Below are 27,635 nucleotides of genomic sequence, written 5' to 3' on the forward strand. Positions count from 1 at the left end.
TGTTATCAGGATTACTGGCATACCAAGCTATCGGGTAACACTACTAGTTAATACTACAGTAATCTGTGACCCAAGAAAGCATGTGGCATCTTTATAACTCTTCTCTGTTTATAACGGGGGCAAGTAAACTTATCTCAAACACTAAATTAACTTTCAGTAGTTATGCAAAAATGGATTCTTTGCTTGCATTTAAACACAACTACACACTGGAGGACCTACCACTGGAGCAAGGTCCAGCAGCTCAAGGGTTGGTTTAGTGGGGTCCAAGCTGCTACTATCCCTCTATATGCATTTATTGTAGGGGAGCAGGGGCCTCTGTATGCTGTGAGCCGGGGTCATTGCAATTGCTACCACATTGACATAACCCTAATCCATGTCAGTTTTCACAAGGCTGTCCATTTCAGCCCAAATCTTGGGGACCCACATGTCTCGGCCACTGCCTCATTTGCAAATATCAAGACTCAGTGATTGGGAAGATTGCTGTGTCTGGCCACTTGCTGTGGCCAGACAGCTGAAGCCAAGCCATGATATATCACTTTTCCAGGTAATCTATTTTATATGTATGGAACTGTCGAAGGGGCAAGGATTAAACAGGTTTCAGAGAATCATATTTTATATATAGCTCTCAGAATAAATTTGAAAAAGAGGTCAGAAGATGATTATGGCCAAAGGTGTAGCTGGATGACGTCTGAGTAGTGAAGTTTCCTACGGAATATTAGAGAAATGCGTATGCAGCTAACAGGTTATGTATGTTTTACAGGGGAATACAAATGTGATATCCCATGCAAATTATACTTTAGTGAATTATTGGAGATGATAAGCAGTCAGATCAGTAAAAGACTGTGAGGAAAAAAAAGTATATTGTTATTCAGTTCCGCAAATATGCTGTGACAAGGCTTTTAATATGCAGTGGTCCTCCAAGTTACTACCATGAGTAGAGCTGAACAGCTCCAATGGCAAACAAACCTTACTTTTTTTTTTTCTTCTGAAACAGTGTAATTAAAGAAATCTATGCTGGGAAGGGTACATGGAGGGGCATTGATGTACTAATAAGTTTAAATTCACTGCAGTATTTGTTGTCAGAAGCCAAAACTGATCAATTACTAGCTTTTGTAAAACTGTATCATTAAACAGCATCTGTCACCAATCCATAATAACAGACATTTAAAAAAACAGGCACATTATCATAGATAATTTTGTATATTCACCATCTGTTTTTCACATTTGCATGAACTATTTAGCATTAGTTAAAAAGGGAATATGCAGCTAGTTAAAAGAATGACTGGTGGCATGGGCAAGTGAGGAGTGATATGAGCAAGCAGGATCCAAGGTTCCAAGGGGAATAACTGATAAAATCATGATGTGGCAAATGGTAAATGTTACTGCAACTTAGGTTTCCTATTGAAGAATGGGAAATTCAGATGTTGCCAAAAGTCTAAAAATAAGGATGGAGAATCGTCCAGTGGGTGTTTGGTAGTGAGTAATCAGAGCATCTATTATCTGCCACTTCCTAAATAGTGTTCTGAATTAAAATTCCCAAGCCATTATTTAACCTCTGACCTTTCACCCACGCTCTTCCAGTCTCTTCCCTTGGGTTCAGATAGGCATGTTAATAAACTCATTCAGTTTAGCAAGAATAAATTAGTGACATCATTGGGTTAGAACTCACATTTTTACCTTGTGCTTTAGGTAGGTTACTAAGTTCTGGTAAAATGCATAGTCTTAAGACAATTTCAACCAGCAAAACAGCCTTGTGTGAAAGGACACAGGTTCACTTTTAGTCTAAGTGGAGATGGAGGTGAGGCGCTGGACTCAGATCTTTACTCATCAAAATAAATAATTGGTTGAGCCTAATGACTTAAATTCAGCTGCTCTTCACGAAAGCAGGAGACCCCCAAGACAAAGGGGTCATCTGAACCCCAAGGTATTAAAATGACAGAACCTCACCACTCCAGCTTAAAATGCACTCACATTTATTGAAAAGATAAAAGCATTGGTACAAAATTCCATAAAGGTCTCACTTGTAACGAACAGGGTTCCACCGCCAGGCTCCACCTCTACTAGTGGCTTCATCTGGAGGAATGACCCTGTTCGTTACAGTGACACCTTTATGGAATGTTGTACTAATGCTTTTATCTTTTCAATAAATATGAGTGCATTTTAAGCTGGGGTGGTGAGGTTCTGTCATTTTAATACCTTGGATACTGCACTATTGGAGGCAATTTTGTTTTTTCATGTTACTTTGGAACTGCTGGAGATTAATGTGGAGCCAATCCTGAAGTAGCCACATTGGGAGGATACTGCACCTGGTGCAGAGAGTATTACCTTTACCAGGCTGGCCAGGAACCATAGAGGATTAGTATGGAGCCATGCTTAAAGGAGAATTGCAGTGAAGAACGCCGTAAATTGATCCACGTTTTTTGCACATAGGAAGATTTACCACTTTGATGTCACTTGGGGACTTTCTGTACAAATCTATGCACTTTATGGACTAATATTGTTGTATTTCACTTACTGATTCATCAGCAGCGCTGTCACATTTTTATTCTTTGATTTTGTTTTTTGTGGGAACACTTAGGTGAAAGCAGCAGGAACGTTTTATTTACATATTTAGTTGTTATTAGGTGGCAGTGCACAGCTATTTTAATTATTCTGATCTGGAGTCATGCAATGCGGACTTGCTGCAATTGTGCAAAAAACTTGTGAAGCCTTCCAAGTTTAACAATAGCTTAGCTAGTCGTTTTCAAACTTGCAGCACAATTGCTTGCTGTCTGGGTTAGTGCAGACTTCGAGGGACATCAATGAGCCAATCACACAAGCAGGAAATAACATTTTTGGAACTGTACTGTACACCCACAGTGTACAGAACATGTCCAGGTTGTCATATTGCATTGTGTTTTACAGAAAATTACAACAGTTGCAAATGGGGGAAAAAAGGTATTTTTAAAAACATTACATTACAATATGGCAGCAATTTTGTGTGTTTGTATGTGTGTGTGTGTATGTGTGTGTATATATATATATATATATATATATATATATATATATATATATATATACATACATACAGTGGGGCAAAAAAGTATTAGTCAGCCACCAATTGTGCAAGTTCTCCCATTTAAAAAGATGAGAGAGGCCTGTAATTGTCATCATAGGTATACCTCAACTATGAGGGACAAAATGTGGAAACAAATCCAGACAATCACATTGTCTGATTTTTTTTTTAAAAGAATTTATTTGCAAATTATGGTGGAAAATAAGTATTTGGTCACCTACAAACAAGCAAGATTTCTGTCTCTCACAGACCTGTATCTTCTTTAAGAGGCTCCTCTGTCCTCCATTCATTACCTGTATTAATGGCACCTGTTTGAACTTGTTATCAGTATAAAAGACACCTGTCCACAACCTCAAACAGTCACACTCCAAACTCCACTATGGTGAAGACCAAAGAGCTTTCGAAGGACACCAGAAACAAAATTGTAGACCTGCACCAGGCTGGGAAGACTGAATCTGCAATAGGCAAGCAGCTTGGTGTGAAGAAATCAACTGTGGGAGCAATAATTAGAAAATGGAAGACATACAAGACCACTGATAATCTCCCTCGATCTGGAGCTCCACGCAAGATCTCACCCCGTGGGGTCAAAATGATCACAAGAAAGGTGAGCAAAAATCCCAGAACCACACGGGGGACCTAGTGAATGACCTGAAGAGAGCTGGGACCAACGTAACAAAGGCTACCATCAGTAACACACTACGCCGCCAGGGACTCAGATCCTGCAGTGCCAGACTTGTTCCCCTGCTTAAGCCAGTACATGTCTGGGCCCGTCTGAGGTTTGCTAGAGAGCATTTGAATGATCCAGAAGAGGATTGGGAGAATATCATATGGTCAGATGAAACCAAAGTAGAACTGTTTGGTAGAAACACAACTTGTCATGTTTGGAGGAGAGAGAATGCTGAGTTGCAACCAAAGAACACCGTACTTGCTGTGAAGCATTGGGGTGGCAACATCTTGCTTTGGGGCTGTTTCTCTGCAAAGGGAACAGGACGACTGATCCGTGTACATGAAAGAATGTATCGTGAGATTTTGAGTGCAAACCTCCTCACATTAGCAAGGGCATTAAAGATGAAACGTGGCTGGGTCTTTCAGCATGACAATGATCCCAATCACACTGCCCGGGCAATGAAGGAATGGCTTCGTAAGAAGCATTTCAAGGTCCTGGAGTGGCCTGGTCAGTCTCCAGATCTCAACCCCATAGAAAACCTTTGGAGGGAGTTGAAAGTCCATGTTGCCCAGCAACAACCCCAAAACATCACTTCTCTAGAGGAGATCTGCATGGAGGAATGGGCCAACATACCAGCAACAGTGTGTGACAACCTTGTGAAGACTTACAGAAAATGTTTGAACTCTGTCATTGCCAACAAAGGATATATAACAAAATATTAAGATGAACTTTTGATATTGACCAAATACTTATTTTCCACCATAATTTGTAAATAAATTCTTTCAAAAATTAGACAATGTGATTGTCTGGATTTGTTTCCACATTTTGTCTCTCACAGTTGAGGTATACCTATGATGACAATTACAGGCTTCTCTCATCTTTTTAAGTGGGAGAACTTGCACAATTGGTGGCTGACTAAATACTTTTTTGCCCCACTGTATATAGTTGTGCTCATAAGTTTACATACCCTGGCAGAATTTATGATTTCTTGGCCATTTTTCAGAGGCTATAAATGATAACACAAAAACCTTTCTTTCACTGAAGCCATTTATTATCAATCGACTGTGTTCACTCTTTTTAAATCATAATGAGAACAGGAACTACCCAAATGACCCTGATCAAAAGTTGACATACACCAGTTCTTAATACTGTGTATTGCCCCCTTTAACATCAATGACAGCTTGAAGTCTTTGGTGGTATTTGTGGATGAGACTTTTTATCTTCTCAGATGGTAAAGCTGCCCATTCCTCATAGCAAAAAGCCTCCAGTTCCTGTAAATTCTTGGGCTGTCTTGCATGCACTGCACGTTTGAGATCTCCCCAGAGTGGCTCAATGATATTGAGGTCAGGAGACTGAGATGGCCACTCCAGAACCTTCACTTTATTCTGCTGTAGCCAATGACAGGTCGACTTGGCCTTGTGTTTTGGATCATTGTCATGTTGGAATGTCCAAGTATGTCCCATGCGCAGCTTCCTGGCTAATGAATGCAAATGTTCCTCCAGTATTTTTTGATAACATACTGCATTCATCTAGCCATCAATTTTGACCAAATTTCCTGTGCCTTTGTAGCTCACACATCCCCAAAACATCAGTGATCCACCTCCGTGTTTCACATTAGGATGGTGTACCTAGCGTTTATGGTTGTGGCCAAAAAGCTTGCTTTTGGTCTTATCACTCCAAATGACTTCTTGCCAGAAGGTTTGAGGCCTCTGTGCTGTTTGGCATATTGTAAGCAGGATACTTTGTGGCATTTGCTTAGTAATGGCTTTCTTCTGGCTACTCGACCATGCAGCCCATCTTTCTTCAAGAGCCTCCTTATTGTGCATCTTGAAACAGCCACACCACATGTTTTTTAGAGAGTCCTGTATTTCACCTGAAGTTTTTCTTGGGTTTTTCTTTGCATCCCGAACAATTTTCCTGGCAGTTGTGGCTGAAATTTTAGTTGTTCTATCTGACCGTGGTTTGGTTTCAACAGAACCCCCCCCTCATTTTCTACTTCTTGATTAGAGTTTCAACACTGCTGATTGGCATTCTCAATTCCTTGGATATCTTCTTATATCCCTTTTCTGTTTTTTACAGTTCAACTGCCTTTTCCCACAGATCCTTTGACAATTCTTTTGCTTTCCCCATGACTCAGAATTCAGAAACGTCAGTGCAGCACTGGATGAAAGATGCAAGGGTCTGTCAGGAGTCCAGAAACTCACTGACCTTTTATACACACACACTAATTACAAGCAAACAGATCACAGGTGAGGATGGTTATCTTTAATAGCCATGCAAACCCCTTTGTGTCAACTTGTGTGCATTTTATCAGGCCAAAATCACCAGGGTATGTACATTTTTGATCAGGGTCATTTGGGTAGTTTCTGTTGTCATCATGATCTAAAAAGAGTAAACACAGTTGACTGATAATAAGCCAAACACTAACCATGAGTGAAAGAAAAGTTTTTGTGTTATCATTCATACTCTCTGAAAAATGGCCAAGAAATCATAAATTCTACCAGGGTGTGTAAACTTATGAGCACAACTGTATATATAATTTTTTTGCTATAAATTTTTGATATACAGTAGCAACCCCTAAAAAATGTTTAATTATATACATCAAAACATACAATTTCATGATAAAGAAGCAAGCCTCATATATAAAAACAGAAAAATAAATTTTAACCACACCAAGCTGAGTCTACTCTAGCAGAAATCTGATTGGTTACTGGGGGAAAAAAACAGACATCTAGTTTTCATGAGATTAGGTTCCAAAAGCACATCCCATTCATGTGCTGCTGGAAAAAGATGTGTAATGGTTTTAGCTGCATCAAAGTATCACATGTGCTGGGAAGGTAAGAATTGTATTTTACATGTCTATTTCCCGCCATTCTGATGGCAGAATAACTAGCTATTGGACACTTCAAAGTTAAAAAGAAGTTATAATGGACACAGCCCACATCCACTTAAGCAGAGTAACCTAAAAAATGATATATAAGAAAAAGTCATGTTTAAAGTACAGTAATTAATTGCAGCCAATTACATTTCAGTTAATGCAGCAGTATCAGCCAAGAGATGACTTCGGATTGGCTACTGCATTATGCACATAATTATTACTCTTTGCAGTAAGCCAGCATCTACAAGTCTCTGCAGTGATTTGCTGCATTGTTTTGTTTCCTTCGTCATCCATAGAATGGATTACAGTGAAGTACAGTGGATCATGCATTTTCTAACCCCGTGAATTAAGGTCAGTAGGGAACATATGTCTCTCTTCTTCTTGTATTTTGTTACCTGCATATGGACATAGAGAATCAATGTATCCTGAAACTGTGCAGATAATCTCACATTTCACGCTCCAGTCCAGCAAAGCTGCTTTTCTGATACTGATCAGCCTCTGCAGCACATATAGACTTCCAGTGCCAGGTTTCCTCTTAATGTCTTTCCCATGCAGTTTTCCACTCAGTGACATTTTAACAAATATTTTTGCAATATTTATCATCTTATAATAACCATATCACATATTTTCTGAATATACATATCAGTGCCTTAAAGTAAATCCAGCACTTTGCACACATCAGTAATCAATGAACAAAGGAGATTAAGTACAACGGATTAGCAACTGATGACAACAAATGACTCCAGCCTACTTGTCACATAGAATAAAATGACTGCACTGAACAGGAGTGCACAACCACCAGGTATCCTGTCCAATTATTGAGGAACTAGAAGTCCTAGAATGTCTTGCATATTAGTCGGAGTGCTTCTCACTACTGCTAAACATAGCTATACCTTTGGATTATAACAGATACCAATTTTAAACTGATGCAATAAAATTAATTTGGCAGACTTACCCCTATTTGCAGATTCTATTTAGTTGGATCTCAGGTGACCAGATGGAGAAATCCATGTATACAGGTATACAGCCAGTGGGTGAGATCTCTGACCAGCGATGGAGAACAGTACACTGATTTGCACTTAACTCTTTCCTTCCCAGTAGCCCAGCGTTATTAGTCTTGTACTCAGCACCAACGTGTGGCAGCCACAGTCTGGAGAGAGCTGAATTGGAAAGTCACTAGGGTCCTCAGCTCTTCATTGGCCCAAGCTCTAAATATATCCCACCCTCTTATAGTTCACACTGTAGGCAGATGGCCCTGTCAAAAAGCTGACCTTGGTGCTTGGCTGTATCCACAGAGACATCCAGCCAGGCAGAGCTGTACTGTAATGGGATAAAATACAGTTAGCCATCTGTTTCTAAACAACAAACATTTTACTTCAGACCTGCATTGTTCTCCCTGGGATGAAAAGAATGAGGAATGGTAATATCACTTCTATATTTAGGCCCTGACACTCCATCACGCGTTCTTATATTAAAATTCAGCGATACTTGAATGTGGAATGATTCACGGCAAGTGTGACTTAGCAAAAATGTGTTAATTTCCTTTATCTCCTACCCCTGCCAAGACTAGCTCTTGTGAGCCTAGGAAGCCGTCTATTTGGATATAACCGTTTCCTTTAAATTTAATTGAGGAAAAAATCAATTAGAAAATGTTCTCATTTTTACGCATTAACATAAATTGACTGCATTTTTTGTTTAATACAAAATCTAGTAACTCGGTTTTGTAAGATATATGTTATAGACCTAATTTCTAGAGTTTTCTAGAGCAAAGCACCTTGATGAGGAGAAATGGAAGAGCTGGTAAAGATATCTTTTTCTGTAGTGCTTAGCCTTAGTCTACATTTTTTTTTTTTTTAATTGGTTTTGCAATCAAAAGTACAAAACAAGGTATCAAAAATACCATAGCAAATATTACACTAAAACACAATTACTAGTGCAACCAGTAATAAAACAGTACAACATTAAAAAAATCCCTTACCCCCCTACCCCACCTTTCCCCCAGTGCAATGCCACCCAGGAGTGATGACCAAGCCACAGATAGTCATACTGCTCTCTTTCAGAGGTATACAAAGATATTACAATAGTATCCTCATCAGTGAAGGACCTACAGTGAAGGACCTACAGGTGTGCTGTCCAGTATCTCACACCATGCACCAAGATGTAAACTAGCACTCAAAGCACATTTGTTCGACAGACTTCATGACCAAGTGTCAAAACTAAGGATGAGCTCTGCGTGTTCGCACAGCCCACGTGCAGAGCCCGCCAGGAAGTCGGCACAGCGCTGCGCTAATCACAGGCAGTGAGACATTTCCCGATCTCTGCAGCCACGCATTGCGACAATGTCTCACTGCCTGCGGTTAGCGCAGCGCAGTGCCGACTTCCTGGCGGGCTCTGCACGTGGGCTGTGCGAACACGCCGGAGCTCATCCTTAGTCAAAACCAGACCAGCCTCATGTAAAGTTAGTAGAGTCAGACACCCAACTATGCCATACCTTCTCAAACTTTTTGGGACAACCTCTGTTCAGGTAAGTAGCTTTGTAAAATGGTAATGCCTTATTTATTAAGGCCTTCGATAAATCTACATTTTTAAAGGTATGAGTAAAGGAGTGACATGGGTGTGTTCATAGCAGTCATTCAGATTCTTGCTTTCTTGTTTAAAATGCTGTTTATGATATATATAACATGACAAAAAAGCAGTATGACTAAGAATTTTACCCTGTGAACTAACCCCCAAGCTAATATCACATCCCCCTGACTATTGCCATGTTGGTTTTTGCTTTTCCCTAAAATTGTGGAAAGGCCACAAAGCCCCAATGCCAAGGTTGCTAAAGTTTCTAAAGAGCACCAAGTTGCCCCTTGTTCTGTTATTTTATTTTAACTTGCATGATAAAACCATTAATTGTTATTATGTATATGATTGAATGGAACAAAGGTCATATATTATGGGGTGCAATCCAAAAAGTTGATTGAACTTTGTGTTCAGATATTATTTCTCTTTCTAAAGTCTGATTACTTTTTGTGGTCCTTTGTGATAGATCTTCCTATCTAAATTATTGGAAAACATAATAGCAGATGGTGTCCTGGAGCAAATCTGTGTGAGCAGGAGGGAAATTGAAGGGACCCATAGACATGAGATGACGCGATCATCTCATGTCTGTAAGGTACCTATAGACGTTGCATGCAGAGGCTAGGGGAAATCAGACAATCAAACCTTCACCAATTGCATTTTTTTAGGGTCAGAGGTGTTTGCAGTGCCAATTCGAAATCTGCCCATAGGCTAAACATAAGCAGTCGCCTACCTGCTTCATTTATCATAAACTAAAAACTCTTCTGTCCTTTTTTATTAAACACGGCCAAGATTGACATTCCAAGGCACTGTGAATCTCCCACAGTCTGTATTGTGTATGGCTGTAAACAAGTTAAATTTACTGTATGTAAAAAAGTATACTGTATTTGGGGACTCTTGATAGAGTTAGTGTAGACGTTTATTCATAGTATGTGTTTGCTTGGTGACAGTCATGTAGATCAGGGGTCTTCCCCATTGTGGACAAAAGCAGCTGACAGAGATACGCCACAAGGTTTTTTTAGTGCTATTTGTGTCCCCATTAGAGAGATTTCTTCTTACTTCCTAGCTCAGTGACCACCATTAATAAAGTATATCCTCTCCAACAGAGACAGTGTCAGAAATAAATGCAGAGAAACAGAGGTTCTAACATCTTCATGGTCTGAAAAAAAATAAAATGGCTGAAGTTCCATTTTAAAGCGAACCTTAAGCTAAAAGATACAAAATACAAAACTAGCCTTTACTGCAATATTCACCTTCAGTCCAGAGATTTCTCTTACAGTAATTTTTTTCATACCACTAGATGTTCTCAATGGCCAGTTAACTGTCCTTCAGGCTTTAGGGGGCCAGGCTGTGCCCACTATGAGTATTAAATGCCCCAGCATCAGCAGGAATAAACCATGCTCCAGCCTTGGTTTTAGTGAAAGGAATAGTGCACCGTTGCTGGTGTCAGTGGGAGGAATTGTGCCCCATCATTGGTGTCAGTGGGAGGAATGGTGCCCCACGGGCTGGATAAAGGCAAGTAAAGGGCCACAGTTTGGAGACCACTGATGTAGATGATCCCCTTGTAAATGCTTATCATCTCTTGTGGATTTGAGTTATCTTTAATATAGCATAACTCGGGGGTCCTTCGTTCCCTTTTATATCTCCCCCCATCCCTATTATCTTTGCTTATCACTTATAAGGTAAAAAGTTAAAATGTGAAGCACTTGGTATACCGCATTGTGTTTCTTTTGGTTTATTGTTCCATTTGGCTGTGGTATAACAAAGTGATTGTAAAGTCAGAAGGTTTTTTTTTTATCTTAATGCATTAAGATAAAAAAAACTTCTGCAGCAGCCCCCCTAATACTTACCTGAGCCCATTTCGATCGTGCAATGTTGGAGGAGTGTCTCGGCTGCCCGGGACTCTCCCTTCTCATTGGCTGAGATGGCAATACAGCACCATAGGCTTCCGCTGCTGTCCATCAAAGTCAGTGAGACAATGAGGAGAAGGGAGGGGAGTGGGGCAGAATCGTAGCGTGGCGATGTGATGTCGTGCTACAAGCTCCACCCTACGTGTTTCACATGATGGTGCATCCTCAGGGATCTCATGATATGGGACAGCACTTGTTGGGGTGGATCCTGGACAACCTGGGCTCAGAGGGGGTAGCTTGAATGATGCTGAGCATCAGATTGAGAACTGATCTAGTGGTATGAAAAAAAAGTACTGTAAGAGAAATCTCTGGACTGAAGGTGAATATTGCAGTAAAGGCTAGTTTTGTATTTTGTATTTTTTAGCTTAAGGTTCGCTTCAGAATGGAACTTAAGCCATTTTATTTTCTTTCAGACCATGAAGATGTTAGAACCTCTGTTTCTCTGCATTTATTTCTGACACTGTTTGTTGGAGAGGATATACTTTATTAATGGTGAGCTAGGAAGTAAGAAGAAATCCCTCTAATGGGGACACAAATAGCATTAAAAAAACCTTGTGGCGTATCTCTGTCAGCTGCTTTTGTCCACAATGGGGAAACCCCCTTGCTTTGTGTGCTGACCCCCATATCAAGTAATGGGAAACCTCCCAAACATGGACTTGGAAAGCAATTTTGTAAATAAAAAAACTATTTAATTATGTGTTCCTGTGGATTGTTGCACTTTGCATTATGAAGGAAGACATACTGTATACTGTGTTTTTAGTTCCATGTCTACCACTGTAAAAATATTTTTTTAGACATGACAATTTCCACTATACAGGATGTACATCATTTCAGGGATCTTTGTGACCAGGCCCTTACTATTTCTGATGAAGTCTAGCTGCTAGCCATAAAAAGAGCTGTCAGATATGTTGAGATGGTCACATATATCAACCACTGACAGGGCAGCTATTTTTCACACAACTCATTAAATCTCTATGTGCCAAGGATTGCAGCAGACTGCTCTCTGCTGAGCTGCGTTCCTTTGCTGGACCTCAGCGGTGAAGTGACCGTTTTAGATACAGCAGGGTTCTCTTTTAGGCTCTTCTTAGAAGACCTCAGTATTTATTTGCCTTGGTGACAGTTACTCAGCGATTTCCAGTTAAGTTGTTAAGTGACCTTTCACTAGTAAAATTGTCAAGTAGGGGTTCAAAAAAACCCACTGGGAGCCCAATAACATGGCGTTATGTGGGGTTGTAGTTTTGTGGCATTTATTGCCTATTAAGAACTATGCTTGTTAAGTGCCACACCTCCAGTAATAAGTAGTTTTAGGAATTGCCTATAATGCTTTGAGCCCATTTAATTTTTAGAAATGTAATGAATAAAAAAAAAATTCAATTACAGATTTAAAAATCATGCCAGCACCTTTTTTGTGTGTTTCACAAGCAGTCTATTAACCCTTTCGCTGCCAGAGCCATTTTTGCAAATTTTTTTTCCACACGTTTAAAAAAGCATTTTAGGCCTAAAGATTACAGAAAACCCCATAAACATTATATTTTTTCTGAAAGCAGACACCCTAGAGAATAAAACAGTGGTAGTTCACATTTTTTATGTCACTTAATATTACCGCAAAGGTAACATTTCTCTAAAAGACACAGAAGTGAATTTTAGGGCAAAAAAATGCAATAAACTACCCATATTTTTGGTAAAATATAAGAGACGAAGTTGCCAGGGGCGGCCCGTCCCCCCTGTCCATCGCCGCCTCCCCTATCCATGCAATCGGCCTCTTTCAGGACACCGGCCCATGGATTCCAATGTGGAGGGGCTGGTTTTTTTGAAGCACCGATTAGAGCCAGAGGCTCTAGTAGGCTTCAGTATAGGGTGGGCTCGGGTCGCAGAGAGTGCGCTCTGAGCCCACCCAGGTGTGTTACAACAGCGAATCAATATTCGCTGTTGTAACACTGATCCTCCTCCCAGGCCAATCAGGAATCGGGGTTTGACATCAGTCACCCGATTGGCTGAAAGGACAGGCGATCCCTTTGGATGCCTAGGAGGAGGAGGGGAGGAGCTGGAAGCCGCCATGGAGGAGAGGACACTCGGAGCCAAGCCACAGCACCACACTGTCTGCCACCCCCTATGATGAGGTAAGTGCCAGACCGACCTGCAAACAGTGCGAGGGGGGTGCAGCTCGGGGGGATGGGTGGTTGTTTGCCGCCCCCCCCAAAAAAAACACCCGCCGCCATTGGAGGTCCCATCAGCCGCCACTGGAGTAAATAGATACCCAACATGTCAAACCTTATGTAGCACCCTCTAGTGTTCTATGTGAGTTTTTGTTTAGTGTAGATAAATTTCCAGGCTTGGCTGGTAGTCAAGCCTGGGTGTTTATTTTTGATCTGGACTGGGGGTGGCTCAGTATATGGCTGGGTGACTCACAGGTAGCATCACTAGGACCTCCTACTTCTTTCTAGAATGTTCGAGTGTTTTCCAGAAAGAGAGGCTGGAGGGAAGGTTGGGCCACCTGGGGTGTTCTAAGGAGCCCAGACCAATTGCCAACTTGGATTGGCAGGGGGCAGGCCTCCTTAAATACCCTGGTCAGGAGTTGTTTGGGTGGAAGAGATGGAGTGCTAGGCTGTGCTGTCAGGGCCTTAGTGGGAGCTCCCTTGTCTGGAAGAGGGGGGGTGACCTTGGGCCTGGGTTCGGGTGTGGACGGGGCCCTCAAAAAAATCGTGTCCTGGACAGGAGGCACAAGAGGAGCAGGAGAGGACAGCAGGAGAGAGCACTGCCGGGCACGTCTCCAGGGAGAGGAACTGTGGTGTCATGGGCAGCTGCAGCCAGGAGGGCTGGTAGGGCCTGAAAATGAGTTACTAGGCTCAGCAGCCGCATGTAGGACAGCTAGCACCAGGAACTTTCTTTTTTTGCTACACTATAGGGGCCCGCAGTCCCTGCCTGCAAAGGGCAATTGCTAAGGCCTGGCTGAGCCTGTGTCAGGCCTAACCACTTTGTGCTAGCTGTGCCTGAAAGTTCAAGTAAGCGAAGTGCTGGAGGAGCTGAGGAGTGATAGTCTGCAGCAAGAGTTGTGCTGGAGTGGAGATTGGAGTGCATATACCGATGTGTATATAGTTTGTCCCAAGTAAGTTCTACAAATTCTACTGGGCATCCCATACTTCCCTTACCCCATCCAAGTTCAATCCCCTCAATAAAAATACAAAAACAAAGTACATGGACTGTTCTTTGTCTCGGAGTGTCTGAGAGGTAAATGCTGAGCTGAGCAGGGTGGACCACAAAACTCAGCAGCCCCTATGGGGGATACTGCTACACTTAAATTTGTGTGCCCTTGTGAAATGGCAACAAACTTCAGTACCCTATATTTTCTATAGGTGACGCATCAAAAGCCCCCTATGGGTCATCAGTTTAGTGTTATGGAGGTGGTCTTGTGCTAGAATTATTGCTCTCTCTTCGGTGTGCGCAGCAATATGTGACATGTGTAGCGCAATCATTGTTTTCACGCGTTGCCGCCCCAACGTGTATGTTTACGTTTGTATGTGCTAAATGTGGGGGCCTCAAAACATTTTTGGGGGGGGATTTTATGCGCTTGGGTGTAGCTTTATTTTTCTGCATGTCTCCTCTGGGCTCCACTGAATGTATTGCAATGTACATTGCTTTGCAACACATCCCTTCCTGGCTATAGCCGGGGACATAGAGGCTGACCTAGATGTGACATCATAGACGTTAATTTCCAGGTCACAGCAAGAAGGGGAGGAGCGCGGATGTGTGTCTGTTCTTCTCCCTCCCCTCGAGCCGCCGGCACTTGCCATGTCAGTGCTGGGCCCACAGATGGGCAAGTGGAGGCCAGAATACATGGCAGGGGCACCGGTACCGGCAGATTGGCAGATTGTGTGTGAAACCCCCCATTGGATTGTGCGCAATTCTATAGGGTGACTTGACTGAAAAAAGTATGAAAAACACTGCTCTAGGACTCTCGCAGCTCCCTGCTGCACTGGCCCATTACCTGGCCTCTGTCTCCTGGGAGCCATGAACTGTAGCCAGCCCTTTGATTATAAAGGCTGTGCACACCTGTCCACCCAGCCTGCTGGTCTACTAGACATCGACATTCGGTTAGAGGCGTTATCCTTTGCAAGGTTTCTTGAAGCCTCCGGACTTCAGAACACAATGCAGGAGTTGTTAATCCTGGAGAAAAAAGGTTTTTTTCAGCTCAGAACAGACATTCTGGAGCCCCTCAACCTGCATTTGTGAGAACCCTAGTTTGCACAAAAAAACTATTCAAACCCACCAGTGGCAACTCGTACTTACATTATATGAGTTGCCACCATCCTTCTTGGATAAACAACACTTCAAGTGGACAGTTTCAAAGGCTAAGAAGAAACTGTACCAACCGTGGGGAGTATGAATCACAAAATTTGTGCCTAAAAAACAAGTTTCTACAAAAGGGTTTACCCAGCAAAATTAGTGCAGACAGCTTGTGACAATTTTTTGGAATCTGTACCATCTCCCAAGAAACGAAAAGAGACAGATGTCAACACAATTAGCTTTGTCACCTAATATAACAGCAAATATAGATCCATTCAGAATATTGTTAAGAAACTTTGGCATATTCTGCATATGAATCCGAAACTAGGACCTATCCTACCCCCAGCGCCACAGATCACATTCAAAAGAACACGTACTCTGAAGCAAACCGAGCAAACTTAAGAATTCTCGAAAGGAGAGCGTTATGGAAATTAGGTCCTATTTCAACAACAGAACTGGTATTTTCCAGTGTAAGAAAAGGGGTTGTCTGACTTGCCAGTTCATGCAACATGGCCAATCCTCTTTTTCTGATTTGGCCAGTAATGAGTACAATATAAAGCAATTTATTACCTGCTTCACTGAGTATGTGATAAATGTACGCAGGCCTGTGCAACTTGTTATACATGGGCCGTACGATGCGAACCTTACTAAAATGTGTAGGGGAGCACCGACAGTTTATACAGAAGGGACTTCATGAACATAGTGTCCCCCACCACTTCAAAACCTATCATGCTAAAAACATCCATTGTCTAAAGGTTGTGGCCATCGAATGCATCCCGGGTGGTTCTCTGACTGATAATGAGAGGTTCTCCTTGTTGTGCAAACGAGAATCATTCTGGATCTATACACTGGCCTCTCTATCTCCCAATGGGTTGAACGAAGGCCTAGAGATTCATAGTATAATCTAGACCCCTTCTGTTATCATTCCTTATTGTCCTGTCACCGCCAGTTTTCAGTCTGTATATCCTCAGGGTGTACCCATAGGTTACATACTGAGGGGATCATAGTAAACATATAGCATAGGATGTTTTGTATTGGGCACCATTTGTCCATTCCTACATGGCTTCCAATCACCATTATATCTTTTATTACATTTTTTCATATACTTGTAATATATGAATGGTAATAGATAAAACACCAATTAGGTTCTCATTGGGTTTTGATACTATGAACCGTGGGAACATTAATCATAAACTAACGAATCATTGAATTAATTAACTAACTTGCCTGGTTCTATCACAAATATTATTATTATCATTAATATTTAGTGAATATGTACTTTGGGCTATCATACACAGTATGGTCTGTATCAAATGTACTTTCTTGAGAATCATCCTTATCATTATTTATTTTTATTATAAATTTTATTTTCATTAGTAATTCAAATTTAATATTTTTAATTTTTATTAATTTTTTTATATTTTAATTTATTTATTATTTTTTTAGAATTCTTTCATATTAAAAATGTTTTATATATTTTTTTTATTCAATTCAATTTTATTTGTATGTATTTTTTATTTCATTATATACAGTGGGGCAAAAAAAAGTATTTAGTCAGTCACCAATTGTGCAAGTTCTCCCACTTAAAAAGATGAGAGAGGCCTGTAATTGTCATCATAGGTATACCTCAACTATGAGAGACCAAATGTGGAAACAAATCCAGACAATCACATTGTCTGATTTTTGAAAGAATTTATTTGCAAATTATGGTGGAAAATAAGTATTTGGTCAATATCAAAAGTTCATCTCAATACTTTGTTATATATCCTTTGTTGGCAATGACAAACGTTTTTGGTAAGTCTTCACAAGGTTGTCACATACTGTTGCTGGTATGTTGGCCCATTCCTCCATGCAGATCTTCTCTAGAGCAGTGATGTTTAGGGGCTGTCGCTGGGCAACACAGACTTTCAACTCCCTCCAAAGGTTATCTATGGGGTTGAGATCTAGAGATTGGCTAGGCCACTCCAGGACCTTGAAATGCTTCTTACGAGGCCACTCCTTCGTTGCCCGGGCGGTGTGTTTGGGATCATTGTCATGCTGAAAGACCCAGCCACGTTTCATCTTCAATGCCCTTGCTGATGGGAGAAGGTTTGCACTCAAAATCTCACAATACATGGCCCTATTCATACTTTCATGTACACAGATCAGTCGTCCTGTTCCCTTTGCAGAGAAACAGCCCCAAAGCATGATGTTGCTACCCCCATGCTTCACAGTAGGTATGGTGTTCTTTGCTTGCAACTCAGCATTCTCTCTCCTCCAAACACGACGAGTTGTGTTTCTACCAAACAGTTCTACTTTGGTTTCTTCTGACCATATGACATTCTCCCAATCCTCTTCTGGATCATCCAAATGCTCTCTAGCAAACCTCAGACGGGCCCGGACATGTACTGGCTTAAGCAGGGGGACACGTCTGGCACTGCAGGATCTGAGTCCCTGGCAGCGTAGTGTGTTACTGATGGTAGCCTTTGTTACATTGGTCCCAGCTCTCTGCAGGTCATTCACTAGGTCCCCCCTGTGTGGTTCTGGGATTTTTGCTCACCGTTCTTGTGATCATTTTGACACCACGGGGTGAGATCATGCGTGGAGCCCCAGATCGAGGGAGATTATCAGTGGTCTTGTATGTCTTCCATTTTCTAATTATTGCTCCCACAGTTGATTTCTTCACACCAAGCTGCTTGCCTATTGCAGATTCAGTCTTCCCAGCCTGGTGCAGGTCTACAATTTTGTTTCTGGTGTCCTTCGGCAGCACTTTGGTCTTCACCATAGTGGAGTTTGGAGTGTGACTGTTTGAGATTGTGGACAGGTGTCTTTTATACTGATAACAAGTTCAAACAGGTGCCATTAATACAGGTAATGAGTGGAGGACAGAGGAACCTCTTAAAGAAGAAGATTCAGGTCTGTGAGAGCCAGAAATGTTGCTTGTTTGTAGGTGACCAAATACTTATTTTCCACCATAATTTGCAAATAAAGTCTTTCAAAAATCAGACAATGTGATTGTCTGGATTTGTTTCCACATTTTGTCTCTCATAGTTGAGGTATACCTATGATGACAATTACAGGCCTCTCTCATCTTTTTAAGTGGGAGAACTTGCACAATTGGTGGCTGAATAAATACTTTTTTGCCGCACTGTGTATGTGTATATATCTTAATTGAGACATGTAATTCATATTCTATCCATTGTTTCTTGTCTATCCTGCTTATTTTTATTGTATTCCCTTGTTTTTGTCTTTGTCTAATTTTTTGTAGTGTATGTATAATAAGCCTTTGTCATCAGGTTGTTTAAAGAGGAAGTAAACCCTGTTGGGTTTTACTTCCTCTTTTGCTCCCTGCAAAGCCTGCAAATTAAAAGCATAATGGGCTAGTATGCAATAAACACTGACACAAAATTTTTATAGTTCCGAGTAATGTGAGGGGGGTTAGAACCATTTTTAGTTTTTTTATTGCTGTCTGTCTCCCCATTGGAGAGAGTCACAATCTCTGTTTGCCCTAATGACCATCATAACTAGTGCTGAAAGTGGAAGAAAATTCAAAATCTAAGACTGACCTGAACATGAATAGAGGGGAAATCTTCAGTGGAGTGGAGACTTACTTAAAGTGGTTGTAAAGTCAGAAGGTTTTTAATCCTAATGAATTATATGCATTAAGATGAAAAACCTTCTGTGTGCAGCAGCCCCTTCAATACTTACCCGAGCCCCATCTCAATCCAGTGATGTTGCACGAGGGTCTCGGCTGTCCGGGACTTTCCCTTCTCATTGGCAGAGACAACAGGACAGCACCATTGGTTCCTGCTGCTGTCAAAGTCAGTGAGCCAATGAGGAGAGAGGGGGGACAGGGCCGAACCTCGGCTCTGTGTCTGAATGGACACACAGAGCAGCAGCTGGGCTTGGGTGCCTCCATAGCAAGCTGCTTGCTGTGGGGGCACTCGGCAGGAGTGAGGGGCCAGGAGCGCTGGTGAGGGACCCGAGAAGAGGAGGATCTGGGCTGCTCTGTGCAGAACCACTGCACAGAGCAGGTAAGTATAACTTGTGTAGCAAGGTCCTGAACCCCTTGAGGCCTAATGGTGACCTCCAGAGTTAGGGACAGCTGACATCTTTCTGTGTAGAGTGGGTTACAAGGTATAGTGGGTATAATGCAAGGTAGATTGATGGGCGCCAGACACTTCTTGAATGCAGAGAGATTTATTGTCTCTTAAACAGAAATGTGGGAGAGAGGGTTAGGGCCAGGACATCCTTTAGGAGATGCAATGTTAATTAGCAGATTCCGAGACTTCTATAGGCAGACAGCCATGCTGAGAAAGGCATCCAGCTAGACACCACGTCTGCATGAGTAGGACTGTTGTTTCCTATGGAAACAATCTTGTAACAGTTTCTAACAACGGTTGCAATGAAATCCTCCACTTCTACAATCTCCTGTTGTAGAACTTCACTCAGCTGAGCTCCCAGTCTTTCATTAGACTAAAAGATCCACTAGCCACTGGATCCCCTGAGCTCTTCCAATCTTCTCACTCAGTATCTTCCTCAAGCGTCACCCCCGCATCCCTGCTGGGTCCCTAGATAGATACTTCTGAAGCGTCACCCCGCTGGCCTGCTTGATCCCTGGCTTGGCACACAATAATGCTCCGCAAGCGTCACCTGCACTGGCTGGGTCCCTGGCTTGGCACCTGCTGAAGTCTTCCCCATTCTTTACCGTCCCCGGCTGGTGAGCATATGGCTCTGGTACTTGCTTCAGCTACTCATAGTTGTCTCTGGTAGCAAGGTAGATGGGCCCTTAGTGGCGACAGCTTCCCCTCTACCTCCGACCACAGCTGGTTCTACGGCCGGTAGAACCGTTGCTTCTGGTTGGACTGCAAGCCTCAATCCCAACCCTACGCTTGCTTCTGAATAGGCCCTCAGATAGCCTAGCAGCCAGATGTCCCCGGGTAGGCCCAAAGCTTATGGCCTAGCAGCCCAGGGCATTACAACACACGTCCAAACTGACAGCTGTCCAGGTGGCACAGAACCCCGATCACCTGACTCCACCCAAATAAATAGGCTCTCCCAGCAGGCCAAGGGATCAAGAAAATCCCTGCTCATTGGCTGAGACACCCCATTCATTCCTAATCTGTCCTTGCAATGCCCTTGTCTTGTCTAACATCACCAGGTACCCAGCCACCTAGCGACAGAAGAGAGAAGTGCAGCAATTTCAGAGTAAGGATAAAATCAATTGACCTACTGACAATTAGCCAAGGCAACTATCACTTGGCAGATACATTTAATAGCAACCCTGCCTAAACACCAGGGTGCTACATCTGTTTGTTATTTTTAAATGAAAAAACTGAGGCTTTAGTATCACTTTAACTTTTGAGGAATTTAGGCCCAGTTCACACTACTGCTATTTCTCCTGCATCTGCCACTGCACTGCAATGCATAAGAAACTACTTACAATGCATAAGAAAATACTGAAATGCATGAGTGAGCACTAGTGTGAACCTAGGCTTACTCTTACTTCCTGTTATGTCTACAAGACAGGAAGTGACAGAAAGTCTCTCAAATGGGACACAGATTTCAGAAAAAAAACTTGACAGGGGTTTTAAATACTTGGTACACTATCCAAAATGAAAAAAGGTCATGGCTTTAGATATAATTTGGAATTTTGTGTAGTGTTTTGGCTGGAATATATAGTGATCTCTGGCCATCACAAAGTAAAACTCATGTGACAGTGTTATTTACATGCATTGCAAGGTTACACGTTTCCCTCATTCATTAGTACTGGGATTCCTGCTCGTTATCCTATCCCTGCACCTCTCAAGGTGAAGCAGGCTAAAGCTTGTCAGATGACTGGCAATGAAGATGAGTATATTCCTGGACATTCTTTCCATTCCAGGACTTATTAGAGCTTTCATGTGATTTAATATACAGTATAATAAATAGTATATAATATATACTATTAAATATATAAATGTCTGTGTACCACTTGTAGTCCTGCAGCAGTTCACAATTTAGTGCAACCTCTTTGTAACATACATGTACCACCTACATTCTGGGTTTTGCATTTTTGAGCTGAACCTTGTAATACTTTTAGGACTCAATGCACAAAGCTTTAACACAAGGATAAGACTCTCTGATTTACCCATGTGGCTGTCATTTTCAAGTTTTCTTTGGACTGTGATCTTTTGAATTTTTGCATGGTCTCCGGTGCAGTCTTCCTAAGTTTCTGACATGCACTGCTTTGTCTGAAGTGTCCACCCAGCTGTAAATTCTTTCCTCCATAGTTTTTAAAGTGGTTGTAACCTTAAAGAAGTAATTCACTGCCAGCCCCTCTCTTGTATGCAGCCATAACACACAGTGTAAGTGTTTTTTTTTAAACAATGCCTCTAAATACCTTTTTTTTACATATTTTCAGACCGGCTATGTGGCTTCCGGCCACTGTCCTCCTCCAATCCAGGGATACAGTGGGAGGGGCCAAGATCTCTCTCTGACGTCAGCCGGGGTGGTCACGTGACCGCTGTGCTGGCTGCTCAGCCCCTCCTGCTGTAGCCCTGGATAGGAGGAGAAGAGGGTGTCCTGCCTGAAAATATGTGAAAAATGGTATTTAGAGGCATTGTTTTAAAAAACAATTTTTGTTTTAGGGTTATAACCACTATTACTGCCATGGCTCTAGAAATTACGGTGGTGGCTTCAGTGGATTTTACACACACTGCCGGCAGCTGCAGTGAATCTGACAAGTCGTACGGCTTCCCCAGATCGCTTCCACACACCCCCAGAAACCCCTGCCATTTTTCCTTAGCTCCGCACAGCTATCAGCAAACCTGGGACCAGAATGGTGGCTGCCGCTGTGTAGAGGGAATGGAGATCAGTGAACATCCCTTCGCTGATCTCCCCTTCCTGTTGTCATTGACCCCGGAAGCGACGTGTAAAACATCACGACCGGGTCCTAGTGTCACTGTCCCCAGCGAGTATAACTGGGTAGGAATCTAATGGAATACGATTTGCAAACCATTGGAGGAAAGGTGAGACATCAAGGGTCACCTGTCACCAAAAATGCACTATATAGGGAATTTTTGTTTCCCTCATAGGAAGGTCTTTCTGATTTCTGTCATTTCAGAAGAACAGAATGTAAGGGAACATTTTTTCATCAAGGGCATAGCAGAAAACACTACTTTTTAAGAAGGGAAGGGTTCAAACCACTGTTGACATTTTATTACCGTCTGACTTCCAGTAAAGAAAAAACATTTTTTTTTCTCAGAATAAAAAGTTTTATTGAAAAACTCAGTTTACAAACATTTCGATAAATTCCAGTTCCAATAACTCGCAATATACATACATCAACTATTGGCATCACTGCACCACTGCCTAGGACATTATATTTACAACTTGCGTTTCGTTATTAGTGTATCCTGTGATACTCAAGACCTGCTGCTCTAGCTATGAACCATCAATGTGACCTGGTGTGTTATCTTTTGTGATTTAGCAACCCAATAACCTATCTAGTATGAGGTCCACCAGGGACAGGCCCAGAGAACTCAGCCAGGGTGACCACTGATCATCAAATTTGCTCGGACGTCCTCTATGTTGGAATATAAACTTTTCCAGCCGTAAGGTGTCGCCCATCTGTCCGATCCATTCTTTAGTTGTGGGGGGCTCAGTCGCCTTCCATCTTCGAAGGATGAGCAGGCGTGCCTGAAACAGGGCGATGGGCGGTTTAAGGTTGTCATCCAGGGGGAGGTTGTCTAGGATACCTAGCAGGCATGGTTTGGGGTCGGTCGGGATGGAGACTGAAAAGGCATTGTTAATAGTTTTTAGGACCCCTGTCCAGTATAGGTGTAGCTTGGGACAATGCCACAGCATATGGATCAAGTCCCCATGGCCTCTCGCACATCTCGGGCAGTCCGAGTCCGGTCTCGCCCCCCATTCTGGCCAGCTTGGCTGGCATGTAGTGATCTCTCAGTATAATGTACAACTGGGATAGTCGCTGTGCTACATATAAGGACGATATTCGTACTTCCTGTAACGCCTCTTTCCACTGTTCTCCTTCAAGGGCACCCACATCATTTTTCAGTAAATAAAATTGACCAGTTTCTGTCCCACAAATAGATAGAGTAGGGATGGGAGTTGATGAAAAATCTCCCCAACAGGGATAGAGCAGTTAAATCAGATGTTCTAACCCTTCCCTGTCTGTCCAAAGCTAGCAAAAGGTTCCTTTTTAAAATGATCATGATCTCTCTTGTTTATAGCATCTTTTAATGGAATGAGCAGAATATAGTCAAGGACAACTACAGGCAGTAGATGTCTTCTGAAGTGTAGCTAGCCTTTTTTAAAGGATAAGTTCATCTTTTTTACGTAACCTGCTAGTTGCAGACAAGAGGCACCAGTAGTTTAAAATATTTGTAAAAGTATTGTTTAATGCAAATGCCATACTTGTAGGCCTTTTGGTCACTCAGGGAGTCTGAAACCATAGCTCCACTCAAGACTCGCTCCTGGTATTATACATGGACAATCTGGGTGCTGGCTACTATAGTCTGCCTCCATGTGTATAGAAAAAACTCCTGCGCTGTCTACACAAATTAAAACTAAAGGGGCACTGCTGCACACACCTGTGACTCTGATCCTAGCAGAAACAAAAAATGTGTAAATGGTGATGGTGTTTGCGCTGTGAGGGGAAAAGGAAAGAAAGGGGTGTAAACCAAAAGGGTACTAATAAAAACTGCATACGTCTTTACTCAAAAACAAGTTTCACCACTCCTGGCTTGCTCCCAAGGATAGGGGAACTTGTTGCAAGCCAGGAGTTGTCAAATGTGTCAAGGAAGGTTGCTTTTCAAGTGGAAACACTGTTGTATGCAGTCACTTTGCTGACAGTTAGAAGAAAAGTTAAGGTTTTTTTTTTTTTTTCAAGAATTATATTTCCCTAGGTGGATGCAGCATTGGTCCAATGCTGCATCTGTTCCCCACCGGCTTTAAGACTGAGAACCAAACGATCAAACACCGCCAATCGCTTGGTTCTCAGAGTTCCCTGAGCAGAGAGCTGGTAACTGTCAGTCACTGCTCTCTGCTCCTCCTCCCCCCAACTCTCACTGGAGTGCTGGGCTGTGGAGGGGGCAAGAGCAGCTGGCTCAGGCTCACTGAGAGGCTGAGCCAGGTGCTAGTCCAGGGTTGTGGGCAGACCTATATTGTTGCAATCTTTCCCCAGCCTGGACCGGCTCTGTGATGTGAGCCTGCAGCGGGCTCCAGCCTGCTGTATGCTGAAAACGGGTCACAGGAGTGCAGAACAAACTCCACTTCTGTGATCCACAGGAGAAGTACAGCCAAATGATCCCTACATCCTGTCTTATTTCTAGGACATAGGCTACAACAAAATGGTGGCTGAGCCATCTTCTTTGAGGACAAATAAAGTAATAATCCGTTTAGCTGTCCTGAAAGAAGGAGGATAAGTCTCCATTTTATTGTAGCACAGAGTATGAGATGGAAAGGGGCTACAGCAGTGTGAGAATTATGGTGGGGATGTGTAATGGGAGAGTCTGTGCTGCACGTGAGCAGCTCATGGATCAGGAAGAGCGCTTGCTTCAGCAATGCTTGGGTTGAGAGCCCAAAGACTGTCATGTCCTGGAAATAAGTCAGGACATAGGAATGTAAACATTTTAAAGTATTCTGGCCAAGCTTCAAGAGTGACAGAAAGGTCTACAGCATGGGTGCGCAACCTGTGGCCCTCCAGCTGTTGTAAAACTACAAGTCCCATCATACCTCTATCAGTCTTGCAATGCCTAACTGGACTTGTAGTTCTACAACAGCTGGAGGGCCACAGATTGAGCCCTGGCCTACAGGTATGGCATTAGCATTAAACAATATTTTTACAAATGACACATTTTATTTTAAACTACTGAGTCCCCTTGTATCCATGGACCATTATACAGTATGTAAAAGGTGAACTTTAGTCTTTACATTTCCAAAACCCATTGCATACGAACCAAAGTGAATGACTTCTCACCAGCGGGTATCACAGAGCACTGATGTATCCTGAACATGTAGTCACTGATGTTTACTGAATAGATATTAAATTGTATGTAGTTACCTTAAACTTATGATGTTCAGGTACTTTTTCCAGCAGTCTACCATTCTAGGTGTTCTGCATCCTGCATATGGACTTCTTGTTTACTTGGCTTTTGTTAAGGAAGAACTTCCTATAGAAATCTATTGTGAATCTTTTTTTAAAATAAAAGCTGTGTGCAGGGCACCCCTGAAGGTAGTGACAGGGAGTGTTATGCCCAAAGAAGCAGGGGTTGCCAGCTGCGCTGATGTGATGAGAAGTCTGCTGGATGGCTTATGGACCAGCAGGATGCACTGCTGGGCAGGGGTCCCTCAGATGTACCAGATGAGACTTGGCCGAACGGAGAGCCAGGAGCAGGGTCAGGAGTCAGGCCAGTAGTCATACAGGGAATATCAGCCAGGGGTAAGGCAGCAAGCAGGGTCAGGAGTAAACCGGGGTCATACACTGGTAATCAGGCAGCAGGGAAGTCCAGAAGAACAAGCCAGAGGTTATACTCGGGTGAGCGGACTCAATAGAACAAGCCAAGGATCAAAGCCAGGAATGGAGACAAGACAGTTCAAAGGCAAGCCGGGTCAATAACAGGAAATACAATAAAATCAAGAACAGGAACACACGGGGAGCTGAAAATCATCCAGCAACTAATGGCTGATGCTGCTGGCTTTAAATAGGCCACTGGGCACCAGAATCTGTCATGCATTGTGAGGGCCTTGGCGCACACGCATGCACACTGGCACACGAATCTTTGCGGCCGTTCGTGCCTTTGTGTGCATTAGCATTGGCGAATTTCTATGTGCCAATCTGCGATTCCGCTGGGCATTAGCAAATGTGCCAGTTCTTCTGTGGACTGTTCTCTGACATCCATTCGATTCCGCCCAGCAGCAGCACAGCTAGCTTTCAAAATAGACTGCGTGTGTATATGAAAGGGTTTCCTTCTTGAATAATGCTGTGAGGTGGGACTTGGGAGGTTTGGACTCTTCCTGTAGGTGTGACTGGACCGGATTGAACGCTAATTAGGATGTATTCCACCCCACCCACCATCAGAGCTGTGAAGGAAGTTACATCATTTGCAGACTCTGAAAGACTACAAAGAGGAGAGTTATAGACTCTAGCTGCTGCAGGAAGGGGCTGTGGGTAGGAAAGAGTATATCAGTAGTTTATACAAGGTGTCACATGATACAAAGACACAACTAATACTAGGATATCAGGGGCTCTGCAGACAACAGAGCAACATAGTACAGAGGTATGATCTGTGTTGGGATTGATCATTCCATTCAGTTCTACTGAAAAAAAAGGAGTTCAGCTTTAAAAAAAAAATCTCATTCCTCTTTCTTAAAAATCATATATAGGTTTTAGTAAAGCATAATATGATAAGATGCTGCAGTCCTGCCCAGAAATGCTGTGAAAAGCCTGCTGAGTCTAGCTTTAACATATATGAAAAATAGATAAATGTTAAACTTAATCAGCTTTCTGACTTTAGAAGTAACGGTTATTGCTTTTGTCTGAGGATGCCATTACTACAGTAGTTGGATTTGTTCATACAGAGCACATTTCATATACTGTATAGTAAATATAATTTATGGCAGACTCACTTGTAAATATGTTTTTCAGAACCCGCAGATGATGTAAAAAGTGAACAAAGTGATGGGGAACCTACTGCAAAGAAGAGCAAGAAAGTGGCTTCAGATAAGACTCACAAGAAGAAAAAGAAACCGGTAATATGCATAAAATAGGTTAAAAATCTTTGTACTCTACTGATGGTGTGCTTTTTTTATATGATGTATTTACAATCTTGCATAAATCTTTAAAATATTTTAAAATGTACAATATTAATTACAGCTGCACACCCCCTGCTTGTCAAAGGTCCAGACCATACGTAGCTAATGGAGTAAATATTAGAGCTGGGCTGCCTCTTGGTGTGGTTACTTGATGGCACACAACTTTAAGCACACTGGTACCAAAGCTTGGTGTAACGATCAGCCTTGAAACTTCACAATCCGGTGCTCATTACTCCGAATTGCAACACAAGTATCTGCAATGCCCATTTGTTCCTTAATCAAGAGTGGGTACATTGAATGCTGGGAATGTGCCTGATAAAAAGTTTTATGTCTGTTTTGCCTATGCCCTTGATAAAGTTCACTCTACCTGTTTATGCCCTGGATTATTGCTGCAAGTTGTCTGGATTATGTTTGTACCCAGCTTGTCTGTATTTATACCGATACTCTGCTATTGTGCACTATTACTGAGTTTACCTCTCT

General features: G+C 42.3%; 2 protein-coding genes across 4 annotated transcripts in view; one reads left to right on the forward strand and one right to left on the reverse strand.

Moving 5' to 3' along the window:
* Positions 1-7,967, reverse strand: part of FILIP1L (filamin A interacting protein 1 like) — a 440,288-nt gene extending 432,321 nt beyond the window's left edge. Inside the window, exon 1 of the mRNA XM_073616962.1 lies at positions 7,556-7,967. The gene's annotated coding sequence lies outside the window, so the exon portion shown is untranslated. The remainder of the gene's footprint in view (positions 1-7,555) is intronic.
* CMSS1 (cms1 ribosomal small subunit homolog) overlaps positions 1-27,635 on the forward strand; it is a 507,566-nt gene that overhangs the window by 446,727 nt on the left and 33,204 nt on the right. For 2 of the 3 annotated variants that reach the window (XM_073616965.1, XM_073616966.1), the window contains exon 2: positions 26,989-27,092. In XM_073616965.1, coding sequence (XP_073473066.1) covers positions 26,989-27,092 — 104 coding nt within the window. Of the gene's footprint in view, positions 1-6,453; positions 6,560-26,988; positions 27,093-27,635 lie in introns of those variants that run through there. The other variant, XM_073616964.1, reaches the window with a different exon arrangement.

Source organism: Aquarana catesbeiana, linkage group LG02 (genome assembly GCF_042186555.1).
Source record: "Aquarana catesbeiana isolate 2022-GZ linkage group LG02, ASM4218655v1, whole genome shotgun sequence".
Classification (NCBI taxonomy): Eukaryota; Metazoa; Chordata; class Amphibia; order Anura; family Ranidae; genus Aquarana; species Aquarana catesbeiana.